Below are 22,331 nucleotides of genomic sequence, written 5' to 3'. Positions count from 1 at the left end.
AACGAAAACTTCCCGTAGCGAAAGTGACGTCACGAAGGAAGGGGGTCCGGCCAGCGCGCCGAGCTGGCGCCAGCAGTCAGACACGACACGTCATAGAGGTCGGACGTGCGACGGTTGGTCCTGTCAGTAGGACAGTTGTTCCCGCTCCCGTGGATTTACGCGTCACCTGAAGTCCGCCAGTACTCTGAGAAATCTTCCCTAGTTCATGTGTTGAACCAGAAGAGGGAATTGACGGTTATTTGAGCAACAAGTGCTCCAGTCAGGTGCTGTGCAAGAAGCAGTGAAGCCGTGCAGTGACGTCTGTGGCGATTCACCAGTTCGTGACAGCGTAGTGGCAGACAGAGCCACTGGGTAGCTGAGGAAGAGAGGACTATTTGGGGAAACCGGACGACTGTAGCTGAGACGTAGGCGACAGCCGTTGCTGGGAGAAGACGACGGCCAGGAGACCGACTCCAACCTTCAAGAAGTCAAGAAGGAGGACGGACCTGCAGTGAGGAGGCACGGAGACGACGCGCTAAACGGTGGGACGACGAGAGGCTCTGGTAGGACACGACGACGTGTAGTGTGGGGGCGTTCCCGACACGAGGACCAGGAGCTACATCTCGACTCTCATCGGAGGATAGGGTGAAGTAGGTGTTTCTAGTTCCCTCCCCATTCCCCTTTAGTTAGCAATGTTATTCAGCTATATTATCTAGCCTGAGGATTTTATATGTCGTGAGCAAGTCTCACCCATGTCACGATAAAGCACCAGTGTGCTAGACAGTACTATCAAGAGTACTTGTAATATTCATGTTGATTATTGGTGTGTACAGGCACCAGGAACCAGTGATAAATTTACTGTGTTGTGTATATCTTTCTATAGATTTTTGATATGAACATATAGTGGTAAATTATAAATAATATTATGCCAGTATTTGGAGGTTAGGCTATGTGCCCAGAAACTATTTATTTACCATGTATTGATGATTGATTTATATACCATATATATGTCTATGTTCATTCAGTGAATAATCGTTTGTGAGTACAGTGAATTATTGCGTTATCGCCCACGAGAGAAAGTACTGAAAACTCCAGTGTTAATATTTCATAATATATGGTTGAGTGAAGAACAATGTAAAGCCATTACAGTGAATCATTATAGCATTGATTGTAGAAAAGACTGTTTGAGCCTGAGTACAGTGTAACTGAGTAATCCGGTTTATTTAGCCAATATCGAGTGTGCGAGTTTCTAGTAATATTGGAAAGTTTAAAGAAACAGCGCGCGTGAATCTAGAAAACAAGCAAAGTTCGCGCGGAGAGACCATTGCGATCAGCTGTTCTTGACACTTGATGAGGAGGGGAGAATGTTGCCCTCTAGTGATCGCATAATATCCGTGGGAATTACCGGCCGAGTCAGGATCAGTTGATTTATCGATTATTGTGTGGCCTTGTGACATCTTTCATACATTTTAAGTAAAATACAAAACTCTCTTTGTGTTTTTATCATCCCCTCCATTGATCTTGTGGCTATATTATACTGGTAAACATAGTGATAACAATAAGTACCTGCCTGATTCCTGATCTTTGAGTGTGACCTTGCCAAGGCTACCACTGAATACACCAGTCCACTGATAGTGTTACTGGCCACCTAAAACACCAGTTGGCGATCTTGTGGATAACCGTAGAGCCCTATTGTTGGGGAGGGCACACGACAGTCGATGTGAACGAGTCGTGTTCTCACTCTTTCTTAATAAGAGGCCGTTAAGATTGACTGGGAGACTCTCCTGGCGTGCAGTGGCGCCGTGAGGATCGAGTGAAGACCCGCAGGGCTACAATGAGTTACCTTGAGCATAACTATTGCTCACCCCAGACTAGAGAGAAGAGAGGTGAAACCCCAACATGTGTCAGCATGTGTGTGGTGTGTCAGTATGTGTGTGGTGTGTCAGTATGTGTGTGGTGTGTCAGCATGTGTGTGGTGTGTCAGTGTGTGGTGTGTCAGTATGTGTGTGGTGTGTCAGTATGTGCGGTGTGTGTCAGCATGTGTGGTGTGTCAGTATGTGCGGTGTGTGTCAGCATGTGTGGTGTGTCAGTATGTGTGTGGTGTGTCAGTATGTGCGGTGTGTGTCAGCATGTGTGGTGTGTCAGTATGTGTGTGGTGTGTCAGTATGTGCGGTGTGTGTCAGCATATGTGGTGTGTCAGTATGTGTGTGGTGTGTCAGTATGTGTGTGGTGTGTGTCAGTATGTGTGTGGTGTGTCAGCATGTGTGTGGTGAGTCAGTATGTGTGTGGTGTGTCAGTATGTGTGTGGTGTGTCAGCATGTGTGTAGTGAGTCAGCATGTGTGTGGTGTGTCAGTATGTGTGTGGTGTGTGTCAGTATGTGTGGTGTGTGTCAGTATGTGTGTGGTGTGTCAGCATGTGTAGTGTGAGTTAGTATGTGTGTGGTGTGTGTCAGTATGTGTGTGGTGTGTGTCAGTATGTGTGGTGTGTGTCAGTATGTGTGTTGTGTGTCAGTATGTGTGTTGTGTGTCAGTATGTGTGTGGTGTGTGTCAGTATGTGTGGTGTGTGTCAGTATGTGTGTTGTGTGTCAGTATGTGATTGGTGTGTGTCAGTATGTGTGTGGTGTGTCAGTATGTGTGTGGTGTGTCAGTATGTGTGTGGTGTGTGTCAGTATGTGTGTGGTGTGTCAGTATGTGAGTGGTGTGTGTCAGTATGTGTGTGGTGTGTCAGTATGTGTGTGGTGTGTGTCAGTATGTGTTGTGTGTGTCAGCATGCGTGGTGTGTCAGTATGTGTGTGGTGTGTGTCAGTATGTGTGTGGTGTGTCAGTATGTGTGTGGTGTGTGTCAGTATGTGTGTGGTGTGTGTCAGTATGTGTGGTGTGTGTCAGTATGTGAGTTGTGTGTCAGTATGTGTGTGGTGTGTGTCATTATGTGTGTGGTGTGTCAGTATGTGTGTGGTGTGTCAGTATGTGTGTGGTGTGTGTCAGTATGTGTGTGGTGTGTCAGTATGTGTGTGGTGTGTCAGCATGTGTGGTGTGTCAGTATGTGTGCGGTGTGTCAGTATGTGTGTGGTGTGTCAGCATGTGTGTGGTGTGTCAGTATGTGTGTGGTGTGTCAGTATGTGCGGTGTGTGTCAGCATGTGTGGTGTGTCAGTATGTGTCTGGTGTGTCAGTATGTGTGTGGTGTGTCAGTGTGTGTGTGGTGTGTCAGCATGTGTGTGGTGTGTCAGTATGTGTGTGGTGTGTCAGTATGTGCGGTGTGTGTCAGCATGTGTGGTGTGTCAGTATGTGTGGTGTGTGTCAGCATGTGTGGTGTGTCAGTATGCGTGTGGTGTGTGTCAGTGTTACCTATCGTTCGTTACGGCTCGTGACCCTACAGCAGCCAAGCTTTAATTACGTCTAGGGATACGAGAAAACTGCTGTTCTCAAGAGCGGGTCACCAGTATAACCCCTTGATAAGTAATGAGCACATAAATAAAAATCTTCCTTTAGGACTGAAGAATAGATACAAAATATTATATAGATATATATTCAAGACAGTATAATATAAAAACACAGATGGTCAAGTTAACTTATACAACAAACAAAAGGTATTGTCCTTCTCCTAATATAGTATAATAAAATATGGCACAACAAGAAGTAAACAGACTTATCTCCCACATGTTACTCTTCCTGGTCCCCCGAAGCTACTGAACTCTCGCTCCGTCGCCACCCACAATTTCTCTCCCGTCTGCCTCATCCCAGGATGAGGGATGGAAACTAAGGACTTTTTAATATTTAAAACTAATTGAACAACCACTTGTTCTCAAAACACACAAGCATGCAAATTACAGATAATAGTTACTTACAAAATATATAAGTATAATGCCACCTGTTTAATTACAGTAAATAAATACTTATATACACTTAATAAAAGTGACATCTGGAACTCCCAAACTGAACAGGTCCAGCTTTCCCGAATCTAACAGGTACTAGACGTGTGCAAAGCAACCGCGCTCCTGTCTCCACTGACGCTGCCACACCACATGATAATTTACCAAAAACACAATGTGTGTACATATACAGGCAATGATATAATAGAATAAAACAAGTTGTTTTAAATTTATATACGTATTCTGCTAGGAGTACGTAACACTTCCACCTCCAAGAAAAAAAATGCAATAGATTGAAGATCAATGGCATTTTTTCAAAGTAAAATGTATGACACTTGAGATTTATGGTATTGATTACACCAAACATGTAAAAGTAATTAGAACACATTTCTGGACAAAAATGAAAACACTCCAAATATAGTCTTACAGGAAACTCAGAAATTTCAGTCTTATGACTATGTTCTACATATGTGTCACTGGAGTATGCAAATTTATCTCTCCAAGGTACTATCTCATTTATTTCACTTTGTTTCAGATCATATTTCACACTCCTATCTACAACAGTATCATTAGTAGCATGAATAGAATTATCAATAAAGGTAGCTGCTTTCACACAGTTATCACGGCAATTTAGCTTTTCATTTGTTTCTACTATTTCTCTAAGATCAGTCCCATATTTCCATGTGATCCCTTTTCCACATGGTGAAGTTTTCCAAGACAGACTCCATTTTCCATTTCTCCCCTTTTCTGGAGCTGAACTGCTTAATTGAAGCTGACTGGATGTTGAGTAGATTTGGGACTTCTCCTGGGTATGCTCTGACACAGACATCTGCTCTTCATCACTCTTGATCCTCTGTGGAACACATACTCTCGCCCAATGGATACTAAAATTAGAGAAATTAGCATTAAACCTCACAATTATGTATAAAACTTTCCCATTCATAGAACCTTCCGAAACACAAGACACCGACTTAGCAAACCTTTGACCTTCAAACCAAGAAATACAACCCAAGATAAGTGCAAAGACTACCTGATCGAACTGACTCAGATGATCCATAAGAAACACAGAAATCAATTGCCTCATAACTCTGTCATAACGATCAGTGAAAGAAAACAGGCATATGCCTAGGCACCATATCTCAATCATAACTCCGAAGACAAGTTCACACCCCCTGATGGTGAACTTGAACACAACACACACGTTCATCAACCGTCTAGTCTTCCAAGAGACTAAATAAAACATGCCGAAAACTTTACAACCCTCACCCTCACTTCCCAAGTGATTTACGTCTGATGACAACCAATCAACCAAGAGGTTTAAGGGTCTTAACATCTTGAAGATGAACAGCAGATTACCTGGGAAACACCCAAGGACAATCTGAAACCCTTCACAATGATTAACTCTAGGTAGGATAACCTTATCCCCCAACTTGAAATACACACCTGGAGCCTCAAACATCTGCTCCCCAGTATGATTTAATCCTTCACCCACAATATGACTCTGAAAGTCAACTCCAATATGACTCTGAAAGTCAACACCACACTTGAGTGGAACATACACTTTTATCACTCGTGCATCAAAATTAACTGGATCTGAATATAGAGACACTGCTCTAGCATAACTCACCACTTCCTCAGAACTGGATGCACAACCTACTTGAGTAAACTCTCTCTGCTCAACCACAAGGCTTGACAAAGATGTCCCACAGTCCATTACTTCACAAGAAAATGGCTGCAGAATAAAAGTAGATTTCAACATCCTACACACACTCTGACTCAATGTACACAATGAGAAATACTTACTCCACATAGAATAAGAATCACAACTCCGCAACTTAGATCCAAATGCTACCTTACCACTCTCAATGATTTTACCAAAATTTCCTCCCATGACTTCTGGAGCTGCTTGGAGTACTGTCTGCTCACAATCAATAATATCACTACCAAGCTGGGTCACATCCTCACAGACAACTGAAGAGGGAGGCTCAATGGGTCTCCATCTACTCAACAGAAGCTGATCCTCTGGCTGCTTTCCCACACTCTCCAAAACTGGATCTACAGTACAGACTGTCTCCTTGCTTCTCTCTGAAATCTTAGGGTCAGTTCTACTCAAAGCACTTAAATGAAGGGAATCTGAAACGAGCGGGCAAGTAACAGGTAGTTTGACCTCCTCCCCTATACTATCACCTTGACTAGGGTGAGGCGGGGCCTCTACAACAGACTTACTCTCGACAACTGATTCGAAACTTGGAGTGAGCGGGAATACTTCTGCCAACCCGACATCTTGTCCTAAACCATTCACTTGGCTGGAATACAGAGTCGTGGCTTTTAAGTTTCTCTCAACTCCTGGCACAACGTTCGTAGTGAGCGGGCAAGACAATGGTACATGGACATCCTTTCCCAATTTATTGGAATAAAGCAGAGTCATAGTATCAGGCTTACTCTCAACAACTAGGTCGGCCACACAGGAATCTGGAACAACCACATCCCACTTCTCCACTGAAGGGGTACTGGTTACTGGAACAAATGCTTGAGTAACATCAGAACTGACAACTGGATTTATATTAGTACTGACATCAGCACAGGTAGAATGGACAAAACCATCTTCTACAACAGGTTCATTCATAGAACTAACTTCAGCACAGGCACTATAAACATGGTCTGCAACTGGCTGTTTACACAAACGGGGATCAATCTCACCCACAACATGATTTATGGCCACATCATTACCCAATATAACATCCACACCTGGGATGGGCAACTGTGTACTAACACCCACAGTGCATAAACTTGGTGTAATGGTGGATCTGAAATTAATGTCTATTAGAGGTACAGTTTTACATCCTGCAACACTCTGAAGAACAACAAACTTTCCTGTCTCTTTCTTTTCAACATCAGAAAGAATACTGGATGAAATTATGGTTTAGGAAGCACCTGTATCACGAAGAACAACCACTGGCTTCCACTTCCCATTAATACACAAAACTTCACCTGAAGACATATATGGTGAATACTGTTTCACCCAATTGGGGTTTACAGTTACATGTTTATTAGTAAGTTTATTTTGCACACCTCTGCAATAAATGAGACCAGTTGGTCGTAACTCAGGGTGCAATATAAAACATGAATTAATTCCATGGCCTTTTCTCTTACAATGGGAACAAGACCTTACAGTGGACACATTGGTAGAACCAACTGTAGGTTTAGAAATAACCTTATTATTATTTGACATTCCTGACAAGGAAGTAGCAGGGTTAGGTTTTGTAAGAGAAGAGCTCATGGGAGTAACTGGAGCACTAGGACGGGATGGATTCTGATAAGGAGTTCGGGGAGCATTATAATTTACTCTACGACTAGACTTAGGTGAAGTGGCCGTAAACTGGGCCTTAGTCAACAACTCATGCTCATCCGCGAGCTTTGACAGCTCATAAATGTCTGTTACATTCTTTTGTTCTGCCATAAAAGTAGACAACTGGTCTGGGAGACATGACAATACTTCTTCCATTATAAGAAGATTCTTTAGAGCATCAAAGTCAGTGACTGAAAGTGACTTTAACCATCTGTTGCAAAAATTCGTCTTCTGACGAGTAAAATCTGCTATTGTCTGATCACTTATCCTCCTTAGGTTTCTAAACTTTTGCCTGTGTGCCTCTGGATTTAACTGATACGCATTTAAGATGCTTTTCTTTACAAATTCATATTCAAAACTATGAGCGTCAGGTAGGGATGTGAAAACCTCCTGACTACGCCCCTTAAATTGAGACTGCATAATGGCTACCCACTGATCCCTTGGCCAGTTCATACTGATGGCAATTTTATAAAAATGGGCAAAGAAAACCTCAGGATCCTCCTCATTGAACTTGGGCAACTCTATATACTTATGTGTCCTGATGGGATTATTATCACTATTTATTGAAACATTACTAGTATTTCCATGCCCAGCTGCCATACGCTGTGATTCAAGCCTGAAGTTAGTGTCAGCCATTTGTTGTTGAATCTCTAATTGCCTAGTTTGTTCCTTTTGAGCTTCAAGTTCTAATATTCTCTGTTCTTTTTGAGCTTCAAGCTTAGCATTGGCTATTTGCGCTTCTAACTCAAGACGCTTTAACGTCATCTGATCACTCGACTCCTCTTTTAACTCTTCTAGAATTTCTTCATCTAACTCCCCATTCTCAACAAAATGTGTCACAATGACTTTCAATATTTGGGCTTTAACCATTCTATTGTTGGCGGTCAAATCCAACTGATTTGCCATTTGTATTAACTCAGTCTTTTTTAAGGCTCTGAATCCTTTCAAAGTCTGGGTGAGCCACCAATGCTGCAACTTTCTCCTCCATCGTTACTAACACTTGGCACTTGATTCACAACAATAATTAAAAACAATGGCACTGCACTACACTTCACTGTAAAATTGTCACCACACTGAAAATTCGCTTGGCCTCACTGCACAAACAAAATATATAGGATGACTTACCTCAAAATCATGAAACGTTGTTACTTGACACACAGGAAAGCTTGCTTGGCACATGGAATAGTTCTTATAAAACACACAGACACTTAACACACTGGTACCTAGGAAGGCAAGGTTAGATTAGCATAATTAAGGTTACGTGGGAACAATATCCCGGACAGGCCCCCATAACTCTTTGTTACCTATCGTTCGTTACGGCACGTGACCCTACAGCAGCCAAGCTTTAATTACGTCTAGGGATACGAGAAAACTGCTGTTCTCAAGAGCGGGTCACCAGTATAACCCCTTGATAAGTAATGAGCACATAAATAAAAATCTTCCTTTAGGACTGAAGAATAGATACAAAATATTATATAGATATATATTCAAGACAGTATAATATAAAAACACAGATGGTCAAGTTAACTTATACAACAAACAAAAGGTATTGTCCTTCTCCTAATATAGTATAATAAAATATGGCACAACAAGAAGTAACAGACTTATCTCCCACATGTTACTCTTCCTGGTCCCCCGAAGCTACTGAACTCTCGCTCCGTCGCAACCCACAATTCTCTCCCGTCTGCCTCATCCCAGGATGAGGGATGGAAATTAAGGACTTTTTAATATTTAAAACTAACTGAACAACCACTTGTTCTCAAAACACACAAGAATGCAAATTACAGATAATAGTTACCTACAAAATATATAAGTATAATGCCACCTGTTTAATTACAGTAAATAAATACTTATATAAACTTAATAAAAGTGACATCTGGAACTCCCAAACTGAACAGGGCCAGCTTTCCCAAATCTAACAGGTACTAGACGTGCGCAAAGCAAACGCGCTCCTGTCTCCACTGACGCTGCCACACCACACGATAATTTACCAAAAACACAATGTGTGTACATATACAGGCAATGACATAATAGAATAAAACAAGTTATTTTAAATTTATATACGTATTCTGCTAGGAGTACTTAACAGTCAGCATGTGTGTGGTGTGTCAGTATGTGCGGTGTGTGTCAGCATGTGTGATGTGTGTCAGTATGTGTGATGTGTATCAGTATGTGTGGTGTGTGTCAGCATGTGTGGTGTGTCAGTATGTGTGTGGTGTGTCAGTATGTGTGTGGTGTGTCAGCATGTGTGTGGTGTGTCAGTATGTGCGGTGTGTCAGCATGTGTGGTGTGTCAGTATGTGTGTGGTGTGTGTCAGTATGTGTGTGGTGTGTGTCAGTATGTGTGTGGTGTGTGTCAGTATGTGTGTGGTGTGTCAGTATGTGTGTGGTGTGTCAGCATGTGTGTGGTGTGTCAGTATGTGTGTGGTGTGTCAGTATGTGTGTGGTGTGTGTCAGTATGTGTGTGGTGTGTCAGTATGTGTGTGGTGTGTCAGCATGTGTGTGGTGTGTCAGTATGTGTGTGGTGTGTCAGTATGTGTGTGGTGTGTCAGTATGTGCGGTGTGTGTCAGCATGTGTGGTGTGTCAGTATGTGCGGTGTGTGTCAGCATGTGTGGTGTGTCAGTATGTGTGTGGTGTGTCAGTATGTGCGGTGTGTGTCAGCATGTGTGGTGCGTCAGTATGTGTGTGGTGTGTCAGTATGTGCGGTGTGTGTCAGCATATGTGGTGTGTCAGTATGTGTGTGGTGTGTCAGTATGTGTGTGGTGTGTGTGTCAGTATGTGTGTGGTGTGTCAGTATGTGTGTGGTGTGTGTGTCAGTATGTGTGTGGTGTGTCAGCATGTGTGTGGTGAGTCAGTATGTGTGTGGTGTGTCAGTATGTGTGGTGTGTCAGCATGTGTGTAGTGAGTCAGCATGTGTGTGGTGTGTCAGTATGTGTGTGGTGTGTGTCAGTAAGTGTGGTGTGTGTCAGTATGTGTGTGGTGTGTCAGCATGTGTAGTGTGAGTTAGTATCTGTGTGGTGTGTGTCAGTATGTGTGTGGTGTGTGTCAGTATGTGTGGTGTGTGTCAGTATGTGTGTTGTGTGTCAGTATGTGTGTTGTGTGTCAGTATGTGTGTGGTGTGTGTCAGTATGTGTGGTGTGTGTCAGTATGTGTGTTGTGTGTCAGTATGTGTGTGGTGTGTGTCAGTATGTGTGTGGTGTGTCAGTATGTGTGTGGTGTGTCAGTATGTGTGTGGTGTGTGTCAGTATGTGTGTGGTGTGTCAGTATGTGTGTGTCAGTATGTGTGTGGTGTGTCAGTATGTGCGGTGTGTGTCAGCATGTGTGGTGCGTCAGTATGTGTGTGGTGTGTCAGTATGTGCGGTGTGTGTCAGCATATGTGGTGTGTCAGTATGTGTGTGGTGTGTCAGTATGTGTGTGGTGTGTGTGTCAGTATGTGTGTGGTGTGTCAGTATGTGTGTGGTGTGTGTGTCAGTATGTGTGTGGTGTGTCAGCATGTGTGTGGTGAGTCAGTATGTGTGTGGTGTGTCAGTATGTGTGTGGTGTGTCAGCATGTGTGTAGTGAGTCAGCATGTGTGTGGTGTGTCAGTATGTGTGTGGTGTGTGTCAGTAAGTGTGGTGTGTGTCAGTATGTGTGTGGTGTGTCAGCATGTGTAGTGTGAGTTAGTATCTGTGTGGTGTGTGTCAGTATGTGTGTGGTGTGTGTCAGTATGTGTGGTGTGTGTCAGTATGTGTGTTGTGTGTCAGTATGTGTGTTGTGTGTCAGTATGTGTGTGGTGTGTGTCAGTATGTGTGGTGTGTGTCAGTATGTGTGTTGTGTGTCAGTATGTGTGTGGTGTGTGTCAGTATGTGTGTGGTGTGTCAGTATGTGTGTGGTGTGTCAGTATGTGTGTGGTGTGTGTCAGTATGTGTGTGGTGTGTCAGTATGTGTGTGTCAGTATGTGTGTGGTGCGTCAGTATGTGTGTGGTGTGTGTCAGTATGTGTGGTGTGTGTCAGTATGTGTGTGGTATGTGTCAGTATGTGTGTGGTGTGTCAGTATGTGTGTGGTGTGTCAGTATGTGTGTGGTGTGTGTCAGTATGTGTGTGGTGTGTCAGTATGTGTGTGGTGTGTCAGTATGTGTGTGGCGTGTGTCAGTATGTGTGTTGTGTGTCAGTATGTATGTGGTGTGTGCCATTATGTGTGTGGTGTGTCAGTATGTGTGTGGTGTGTCAGTATGTGTGTGGTGTGTCAGTATGTGTGTGGTGTGTGTCAGTACGTGTGTGGTGTGCCAGTATGTGTGTGGCATGTGTCAGTATGTGTGTTGTGTGTCAGTATGTGTGTGGTGTAAGTCAGTATGTGTGTGGTGTGTGTCAGTATGTGTGTTGTGTGTCAGTATGTGTGTTGTGTGTTAGTATGTGTGTGGTGTGTGTCAGTATGTGTGTGGTGTGTGTCAGTATGTGTGTTGTGTGTCAGTATGTGTGTGTTGTGTGTCAGTATGTGTGTGGTGTGTCAGTATGTGTGTGGTGTGTGTCAGTATGTGTGGTGAGTGTCAGTATGTGTGTTGTGTGTCAGTATGTGTGTGGTGTGTGTCAGTATGTGTGTGGTGTGTGTAAGTATGTGTGTGGTGTGTGTCAGTATGTGTGTGGTGTGTGTCAGTATGTGTGTGGTGTGTCAGTATGTGTGTGGTGTGTGTCAGTTTGTGTGTGGTGTGTCAGTATGTGTGTGGTGTGTGTCAGTATGTGCGTTGTGTGTCAGTATGTGTGTGGTGTGTGTCAGTATGTGTGTGGTGTGTGTCAGTATGTGTGGTGTGTGTCAGTATGTGTGTGGTGTGTGTCAGCATGTGTGTGGTGTGTGTCAGTATGTGTGGTGTGTGTCAGTATGTGTGTGGTGTGTCAGTATGTGTGTGGTGTGTGTCAGTATGTGTGTGGTGTGTGTCAGTATGTGTGTGGTGTGTGTCAGTATGTGTGTGGTGTGTGTCAGTATGTTTGTTGTGTGTCAGTGTGTGTGTGGTGTGTGTCTGTATATGTGTTGTGTGTCAGTATGTGTGTGGTGTGTGTCAGTATGTGTGTTGTGTGTCAGTGTGTGTGTGGTGTGTGTCAGTATGTGTGGTGAGTGTCAGTAAGTGTGTTGTGTGTCAGTATGTGTGTGGTGTGTCAGTATGTGTGTGGTGTGTGTCAGTATGTGTGGTGAGTGTCAGTATGTGTGTTGTGTGTCAGTATGTGTGTGGTGTGTCAGTATGTGCGGTGTGTGTCAGTATGTGTGTGGTGTGTGTCAGTATGTGTGTTGTGTGTCAGTATGTGTGTGGTATGTCAGTATGTGTGTGGTGTGTGTCAGTATGTGTGGTGTGTGTCAGTATGTGTGTTGTGTGTGTCAGTATGTGTGTTGTGTGTCAGTATGTGTGTGGTGTGTCAGTATGTGCGGTGTGTGTCAGTATGTGTGTGGTGTGTGTCAGTATGTGTGTGGTGTGTGTCAGTATGTGTGTGATGTGTGTCAGTATGTGTGTTTTGTGTCAGTATGTGTGTGGTGTGTCAGTATGTGTGGTGTGTGTCAGTATGTGTGGTGTGTGTCAGTATGTGTGTGTTGTGTGTCAGTATGTGTGTGGTGTGTGTCAGTATGTGTGTGGTGTGTGTCAGTATGTGTGTGGTGTGTGTCAGTATGTGTGTTGTGTGTCAGTATGTGTGTTGTGTGTTAGTATGTGTGTGGTGTGTGTCAGTATGTGTGTGGTGTGTGTCAGTATGTGTGTTGTGTGTCAGTATGTGTGTGTTGTGTGTCAGTATGTGTGTGGTGTGTCAGTATGTGTGTGGTGTGTGTCAGTATGTGTGGTGAGTGTCAGTATGTGTGTTGTATGTCAGTATGTGTGTGGTGTGTGTCAGTATGTGTGTGGTGTGTGTCAGTATGTGTGTGGTGTGTGTCAGTATGTGTGTGGTGTGTGTCAGTATGTGTGTGGTGTGTCAGTATGTGTGTGGTGTGTGTCAGTTTGTGTGTGGTGTGTCAGTATGTGTGTGGTGTATGTCAGTATGTGCGTTGTGTGTCAGTATGTGTGTGGTGTGTGTCAGTATGTGTGTGGTGTGTGTCAGTATGTGTGTGGTGTGTGTCAGTATGTGTGGTGTGTGTCAGTATGTGTGTGGTGTGTGTCAGCATGTGTGTGGTATGTGTCAATATGTGTGGTGTGTGTCAGTATGTGTGTTGTGTGTGTCAGTATGTGTGTTGTGTGTCAGTATGTGTGTGGTGTGTCAGTATGTGCGGTGTGTGTCAGTATGTGTGTGGTGTGTGTCAGTATGTGTGTTGTGTGTCAGTATGTGTGTGATGTGTGTCAGTATGTGTGTTTTGTGTCAGTATGTGTGTGGTGTGTCAGTATGTGTGGTGTGTGTCAGTATGTGTGGTGTGTGTCAGTATGTGTGTGTTGTGTGTCAGTATGTGTGTGGTGTGTGTCAGTATGTGTGTGGTGTGTGTCAGTATGTGTGTGGTGTGTGTCAGTATGTGTGTTGTGTGTCAGTATGTGTGTTGTGTGTTAGTATGTGTGTGGTGTGTGTCAGTATGTGTGTGGTGTGTGTCAGTATGTGTGTTGTGTGTCAGTATGTGTGTGTTGTGTGTCAGTATGTGTGTGGTGTGTCAGTATGTGTGTGGTGTGTGTCAGTATGTGTGGTGAGTGTCAGTATGTGTGTTGTGTGTCAGTATGTGTGTGGTGTGTGTCAGTATGTGTGTGGTGTGTGTCAGTATGTGTGTGGTGTGTGTCAGTATGTGTGTGGTGTGTGTCAGTATGTGTGTGGTGTGTCAGTATGTGTGTGGTGTGTGTCAGTTTGTGTGTGGTGTGTCAGTATGTGTGTGGTGTGTGTCAGTATGTGCGTTGTGTGTCAGTATGTGTGTGGTGTGTGTCAGTATGTGTGTGGTGTGTGTCAGTATGTGTGTGGTGTGTGTCAGTATGTGTGGTGTGTGTCAGTATGTGTGTGGTGTGTGTCAGCATGTGTGTGGTGTGTGTCAGTATGTGTGGTGTGTGTCAGTATGTGTGTGGTGTGTCAGTATGTGTGTGGTGTGTGTCAGTATGTGTGTGGTGTGTGTCAGTATGTGTGTGGTGTGTGTCAGTATGTGTGTGGTGTGTGTCAGTATGTTTGTTGTGTGTCAGTGTGTGTGTGGTGTGTGTCTGTATATGTGTTGTGTGTCAGTATGTGTGTGGTGTGTGTCAGTATGTGTGTTGTGTGTCAGTGTGTGTGTGGTGTGTGTCAGTATGTGTGGTGAGTGTCAGTAAGTGTGTTGTGTGTCAGTATGTGTGTGGTGTGTCAGTATGTGTGTGGTGTGTGTCAGTATGTGTGGTGAGTGTCAGTATGTGTGTTGTGTGTCAGTATGTGTGTGGTGTGTCAGTATGTGCGGTGTGTGTCAGTATGTGTGTGGTGTGTGTCAGTATGTGTGTTGTGTGTCAGTATGTGTGTGGTATGTCAGTATGTGTGTGGTGTGTGTCAGTATGTGTGGTGTGTGTCAGTATGTGTGTTGTGTGTGTCAGTATGTGTGTTGTGTGTCAGTATGTGTGTGGTGTGTCAGTATGTGCGGTGTGTGTCAGTATGTGTGTGGTGTGTGTCAGTATGTGTGTTGTGTGTCAGTATGTGTGTGATGTGTGTCAGTATGTGTGTTTTGTGTCAGTATGTGTGTGGTGTGTCAGTATGTGTGGTGTGTGTCAGTATGTGTGGTGTGTGTCAGTATGTGTGTGTTGTGTGTCAGTATGTGTGTGGTGTGTGTCAGTATGTGTGTTGTGTGTCAGTATGTGTGTGGTGTGTGTCAGTATGTGTGGTGTGTGTCAGTATGTGTGGTGTGTGTCAGTATGTGTGTGGTGTGTGTCAGTATGTGCGGTGTGTGTCAGTATGTGTGGTGTGTGTCAGTATGTATGGTGTGTGTCAGTATGTGTGGTGTGTGTCAGTATGTGTGTGGTGTGTGTCAGTATGTGCGGTGTGTCAGTATGTGTGTGGTGTGTGTCAGTATGTGTGTGGTGTGTGTCAGTATGTGTGTGGTGTGTGTCAGCATGTGCGGTGTGTCAGTATGTGTGGTGTGTGTCAGTATGTGTGTGGTGTGTGTCAGTATGTGTGTGGTGTGTGTCAGTATGTGTGGTGTGTGTCAGTATGTGTGTGGTGTGTGTCAGTATGTGTGTGGTGTGTGTCAGTATGTGTGGTGTGTGTCAGTATGTATGTGGTGTGTGTCAGTATGTGTGTGGTGTGTGTCAGTATGTATGGTGTGTGTCAGTGTGTGTGTGGTGTGTGTCAGCATGTGTGTGGTGTGTGTGTCAGTATGTGTGGTGTGTGTCAGTATGTGTGGTGTGTGTCAGTATGTGTGGTGTGTGTCAGTATGTGTGTGTGGTGTGTGTCAGCTTGTGCGGTGTGTCAGTATGTGTGGTGTGTGTCATTGTGTGTGTGTGGTGTGTGTCAGCATGTGTGGTGCGTCAGTATGTGTGTGGTGTGTGTCAGTATGTGTGTGGTGTGTGTCAGTATGTGTGGTGTGTGTCAGTATGTGTGTGGTGTGTTTCAGTATGTGTGTGGTGTGTGTCAGTATGTGTGTGTGTTGTGTGTCAGTATGTGTGTGGTGTGTGTCAGTATGTGTGTGATGTGTGTCAGTATGTGTGTGTGGTGTGTGTCAGTATGTGTGTGGTGTGTGTCAGTATGTGTGTGGTGTGTCAGTATGTGTGTGGTGTGTCAGTATGTGTGTGGTGTGTCAGTTCAGATTCAGATTCAGATTCAGATGTTTATTCAGGTAAGGTATATACATACAAGTGATGTTACATTAATGGATTGATATATAGATAGAGCTAGTACATACAATGCCTAAAGCCACTATTACGCAATGCGTTTCGGGCAAAATGTGTGGTGTGTGTGTCAGTATGTGTGTGGTGTGTCAGCATGTGTGTGGTGTGTGTGTCAGTATGTGTGTGGTGTGTGTCAGTATGTGTGTGGTGTGTCAGTATGTGTGTGGTGTGTCAGTATGTGTGGTGTGTGTCAGTATGTGTGTGGTGTGTGTCAGCATGTGCGGTGTGTCAGTATGTGTGTGTTGTGTGTCAGTATGTGTGTGGTGTGTGCCAGTATGTGTGTGGTGTGTGTCAGTATGTGTGAGGTGTGTGTCAGTATGTGTGTGTGGTGTGTGTGTCAGTATGTGTGTGGTGTGTGTCAATATGTGTGTGGTGTGTCAGTATGTGCGGTGTGTGTCAGCATGTGTGGTGTGTCAGTATGTGTGTGGCTTGATGTGGTATAAAGGGTGGTGCTGGCTTGATGTGTTATAGTGGGTTGTTATGGCTTGATGTGGTATAAAGGGTGGTGCTGGCTTGATGTGGTATAGTGGGTTGTTATGGCTTGATATGGTATTGAAAGTGGTGCTTGCTTTATGTGGTATAATAAGTGGTGTTGGCTTGATGCCGTATAGAATGTGGTTCTGGCTTGATGTGTTATAGAAGGTGGGGCTGGCTTGATGTGGTATACAAGGTGGTGCTGGCTTGATGACGTATTGTAGGTGGAGTTGACTTGATGTGGTATAGAAGGTGGTGCTGGCTTGATATGGTATTGTAGGTGGATCTGGCTTGAACTGGTATAGGAGATACTGGTTTGATGTGGTATAGTAAGTGGCGCTGGCTTGATTAGGTATAGACGGTGCTGGCTTGATGTGGTATTATAAGCGGTGCGGGCTTGGTGTGGTATTGTAGGTGGTACTGGCTTGATGTGGTATAGAAGGTGGTGCTGGCTTGATGAGGTATTGTAGGTGGAGCTAGCTTGATGTGGTATAGGTGATACCCGGCTTTATGTGGTATATTAAGTGGGTCTGGCTTGATGTGGTATAGACGGTGCTGGCTTGATGTGGTATAGACGGTGCTGGCTTGATGTGGTATAATAAGTGGTGCTGGCTTGATGTGGTATTGTAGGTGGTGCTGTCTTGATGTGGTATAGAAGGTGATACTGGCTTGATGAGGTATTGTAGGTGGACCTGGCTTGATGTGGTATAGGTGATACTGGCTTGATGTGGTATAGTAAGTGGCGCTGGCTAGATGTGGTTAGACGGTGCTGGCTTGATGTGGTATAATAAGTGGTGCTGGCTTGATGTGGTACTGTAAGTGGTGCTGGCTTGATGTGGTATAGAGGGTGCTGGCTTGATGTGGTATAGAAAGTGGTGCTGGCTTGATGTGGTATTGTAGGTTGTGCTGGCTTAATGTGGTACAGAGGGTGCTGGCTTGATGTTGTATAGTAAGTGTTGCTGGCTTGATGTGGTAATAGAAGGTGCTGGCATGATGTGGTATAATAAGTGGTGTTGGCTTGATATGGTATAGTAAGTGGTGCTGACTTGATGTGGTATAGTAAGTGGTGCTGGCTTGATGTGGTATAGTAAGTGGTGCTGGTTTGATGTGGTATAGAGGGTGCTGGCTTGATGTGGTATAGTAAGTGTGCTCGCTTGATGTGGTATAGTAAGTGGTGCAGGCTTGATGTGGTTTCAAGGGTGGTCCTGGCTTGATGGGCGCTGTCGGATACAGGTTAGTTGTGCTATCAGCTTGATTCTGGGAGTTTGCTCTCGTCTGTTTCCAACAACTACAATCATTACTTTGAGTTAAGTGCTAGTACCCACTTCCGCCGCGCGCGCGAACACACACACACACTTACCGAGGACCCAACCATAACGGAACATTTGTGTGAGCACAGGCGCGTGTCTGCCGGGCTGGGAGGTGTTCGAGAACTTCTGCTACTACTTCAACACGGAGGTGGAGGACCTGGTGGTGTGGCAGGACGCGAAGAGTACCTGCGAAGCCGTCGGTGCCGCCCTGGTCGTCCTCGACACTGAGCAGGAGGACGCCTTCTTTTACAGCCACATCCCGGAGTCAGACCAGCTCTGGATTGGCCTTTACAGTGAGTGATTATATAATTTAGTGGGTTGATCACTCGGCTGGATAATGTCACTGCCAGGATAATACTCACTTAGTGGTAACCACAAAGATATAGTCCCATCTTTGGCACGATATATCTTCCATTTCTATGGCTGATATATGCCATAGTCCTCATTACTTTGTCTCATGTAAGGAATAAGGAAGACCTTCTCACTAAAGTGTCATACACTTAAAGAGAGAATATTAACATTTACACAGCTTTCTCTGAAATGTGGATTGGTAAATTGACAGGTAATTTGGATTTGGACAGGTAAACCGGATGACAACATTTACTGGACGGACGGGACTACTATGGACAGTAAGAACTTCACCAAGATGACGGCTCAAGACAGAACTGACGCTCTCAATGCGCAGGATCAACAATGTGTCTTTTTTGAGATTGGTGGTAAGTGAATGAGTGAGAGTAAGATGACATTTTATCCTTACATTTATCCAACCAAAACATATTATTAAACAATTGTCGTCTTATTTTGCTGAATATTAAGCCTATTGATTCCTGTTACTAAGGCAACAATTAATTGTAAAAATATGGCTTAAATAAATGTTTTATATAAAATAAATATAATAAAATGTTTTATATATAAATAAAACACCCTCACCTGTCACCACAACACCCTCACCTGTCATCACAACACCCTCACCTGTCATCACAACACCCTCACCTGTCACCACAACACCCTCACCTGTCACCACAACACTCACCTGTCACCACAACTCTCTCACCTGTCACCACAACACCCTCACCTGTCACCACAACACCCTCACCTGTCATCACAACACCCTCACCTGTCACCACAACCCTCACCTGTCACCACAACACCCTCACCTGTCACTACAACACCCTCACCTGTCACCACAACACCCTCACCTGTCACCACAACACCCTCACCTGTCATCACAACACCCTTACCTGTCACTACAAGACCCTCATCTGTCATCACAACACCCTCACCTGTCACCACAACACCCTCACCTGTCACCCCAACATCCTCACCTGTCACCACAACACCCTCACCTGTCACCACAACACCCTCACCTGTCACTACAACACCCTCACCTGTCACCACAACACCACCTGTCACCACAACACCCTCACCTGTCACCACAACACCCTCACCTGTCACCAAAATATCCTTACCTCCTGTCACTACAACACCCTCACCTGTCACCACAACACCCTCACCTGTCACCACAACACCCTCACCTGTCACCACAACACCCTCACCTGTCACTACAACACCCTCACCTGTCACCACAACACCACCTGTCACCACAACACCCTCACCTGTCACCACAACACCCTCACCTGTCACCACAACATCCTTACCTCCTGTCACTACAACACCCTCACCTGTCACCACAACACCCTCACCTGTCACCACAACACCCTCACCTGTCACCACAACATCCTCACCTGTCACTACAACACCCTCACCTGTCATTACAACACCCTCACCTGTCACCACAACACCCTCACCTGTCACCACAACACCCTCACCTGTCACTACAACACCCTCACCTGTCACCACAACACCCTCACCTGTCACTACAACACCCTCACCTGTCACTACAACACCCTCACCTGTCACCACAACATTCTCACCAGTCACTACAACACCCTCACCTGTCACTACAACACCCTCACCTGTCACCACAACACCCTCACCTGTAACCACAACACCCTCACCTGACACCACAACACCTTCACCTGTCACCACAACACCCTCACCTGTCACCACAACATCCTCACCTGTCACTACAACACCCTCACCTGTCACTACAACACCCTCACCTGTCACCACAACATCCTCACCTGTCACTACAACACCCTCACCTGTCACTACAACACCCTCACCTGTCACCACAACACCCTCACCTGTAACCACAACACCCTCACCTGACACCACAACACCTTCACCTGTCACCACAACACACTCACCTGTCACCACAACATCCTCACCTGTCACCCACACACCCTCACCTGTCACCACAACACCCGCACCTGTAACCACAACACCCTCACCTGACACCACAACACCTTCACCTGTCACTACAACACCCTCACCTGTCACCACAACATCCTCACCTGTCACTACAACACCCTCACCTGTCACTACAACACCCTCACCTGTCACCACAACACCCTCATCTGTAACCACAACACCCTCACCTGACACCACAACACCTTCACCTGTCACCACAACACCCTCACCTGTCACCACAACATCCTCACCTGTCACCCACACACCCTCACCTGTCACCACAACACCCTCACCTGTCACCACAACACCCTCACCTGACACCACAACACATTCACCTGTCACCACAACACCCTCACCTGTCACCACAACATCCTCACCTGTCACTACAACACCCTCACCTGTCACCACAACACCCTCACCTGTCACCACAACACCCTCACCTGTCACCAGAACATCCTCACCTGTCACTACAACATCCTCACCTGTCACTACAACTCCCTCACCTGTCACCACAACACCCTCACCTGTCACCACAACACCCTCACCTGTCCACTACAACACTCTCACCTGTCACCACAACACCCTCACCTGTCACTACAACACCCTCACCTGTCACTACAACACCCTCACCTGTCACCACAACATCCTCACCTGTCACTACAACACCCTCACCTGTCACTACAAAACCCTCACCTGTCACCACAACACCCTCACCTGTAACCACAACATCCTCACCTGTCACCCCAACACCCTCACCTGTCACCACAACACCCTCACCTGTCAATACAACACCCTCACCTGTCACTACAACACCCTCACCTGTCACTACAACACCCTCACCTGTCACCACAACACCCTCACCTGTAACCACAACATCCTCACCTGTCACCCCAACACCCTCACCTGTCACCACAACACCCTCACCTGTCACCACAACACCCTCACCTGTCACCACAACACCCTCACCTGTCACCACAACACCTTCACCTGTCACCACAACACCCTCACCTGTCAATACAACATCCTCACCTGTCACTACAACACCCTCACCTGTCATAACAACACCCTCACCTGTCACCACAACACTTTCACCTGTCACCACAACACCCTCACCTGTCACTACAACACCCTCACCTGTCACCACAACACCCTCACCTGTCACTACAACACCCTCACCTGTCACTACAACACCCTCACCTGTCACCACAACATCCTCACCTGTCACTACAACACCCTCACCTGTCACCACAACACTTTCACCTGTCACCACAACACCCTCACCTGTCACTACAACACCCTCACCTGTCACCACAACACCCTCACCTGTCACTACAACACCCTCACCTGTCACTACAACACCCTCACCTGTCACCACAACATCCTCACCTGTCACTACAACACCCTCACCTGTCACTACAACACCCTCACCTGTCACCACAACACCCTCACCTGTAACCACAAAATCCTCACCTGTCACCCCAACACCCCTCACCTGTCACCACAACACCCTCACCTGTCACCACAACACCCTCACCTGTCACCTCAACACCTTCACACTGTCACCACAACACCCTCACCTGTCACCACAACATCCTCACCTGTCACTACAACACCCTCACCTGTCACCACAACATCCTCACCTGTCACTACAGACACCCTCACCTGTCACCACAACACCCTCACCTGTCACTACAACATCCTCACCTGTCACTACAACACCCTCACCTGTCACCAACAACACCCTCACCTGTCACCAACAACACCCTCACCTGTCACCACAACCCTCACCTGTCACCACAAGACCCTCACCTGACACCACAACACACTCACCTGTCACCACAAGACCCTCACCTGTCACCACTACCCTCACCTGTCACCACAACACTCACCTGTCACCACAACTCTCTCACCTGTCACCACAACACCCTCACCTGTCACCACAACACCCTCACCTGTCATCACAACACCCTCACCTGTCACCACAACCCTCACCTGTCACTACAACACCCTCACCTGGCACCACAACACCCTCACCTGTCACCACAACACCCTCACCTGTCATCACAACACCCTTACCTGTCACTACAAGACCCTCATCTGTCATCACAACACCCTCACCTGTCACCACAACACCCTCAACTGTCACCCCAACACCCTCACCTGTCACCACAACACCCTCACCTGTCACACCAACACCCTCACCTGTCACTACAACACCCTCACCTGTCACCACAACACCTTCACCTGTCACCACAACACCCTCACCTGTCTC

At 45.8% G+C, this 22,331-nt stretch overlaps 1 protein-coding gene across 1 annotated transcript in view; it reads right to left on the bottom strand.

The window, feature by feature from the left end:
• Positions 1–17,821, bottom strand: part of LOC138368047 (uncharacterized) — a 42,463-nt gene extending 24,642 nt beyond the window's left edge. The window contains exon 1 of the mRNA XM_069330345.1: positions 17,797–17,821. Within this exon, the coding sequence (XP_069186446.1) occupies positions 17,797–17,821 (25 nt within the window). The remainder of the gene's footprint in view (positions 1–17,796) is intronic.
• Positions 17,822–22,331: the final 4,510 nt, after the last annotated feature.

The sequence above is a fragment of the Procambarus clarkii genome, chromosome 24 (assembly GCF_040958095.1).
Source record: "Procambarus clarkii isolate CNS0578487 chromosome 24, FALCON_Pclarkii_2.0, whole genome shotgun sequence".
Classification (NCBI taxonomy): domain Eukaryota; kingdom Metazoa; phylum Arthropoda; class Malacostraca; order Decapoda; family Cambaridae; genus Procambarus; species Procambarus clarkii.
The sequence above is the reverse complement of the archived record's forward strand: the minus strand, read 5'-3'. Positions and strand labels throughout refer to the sequence as shown.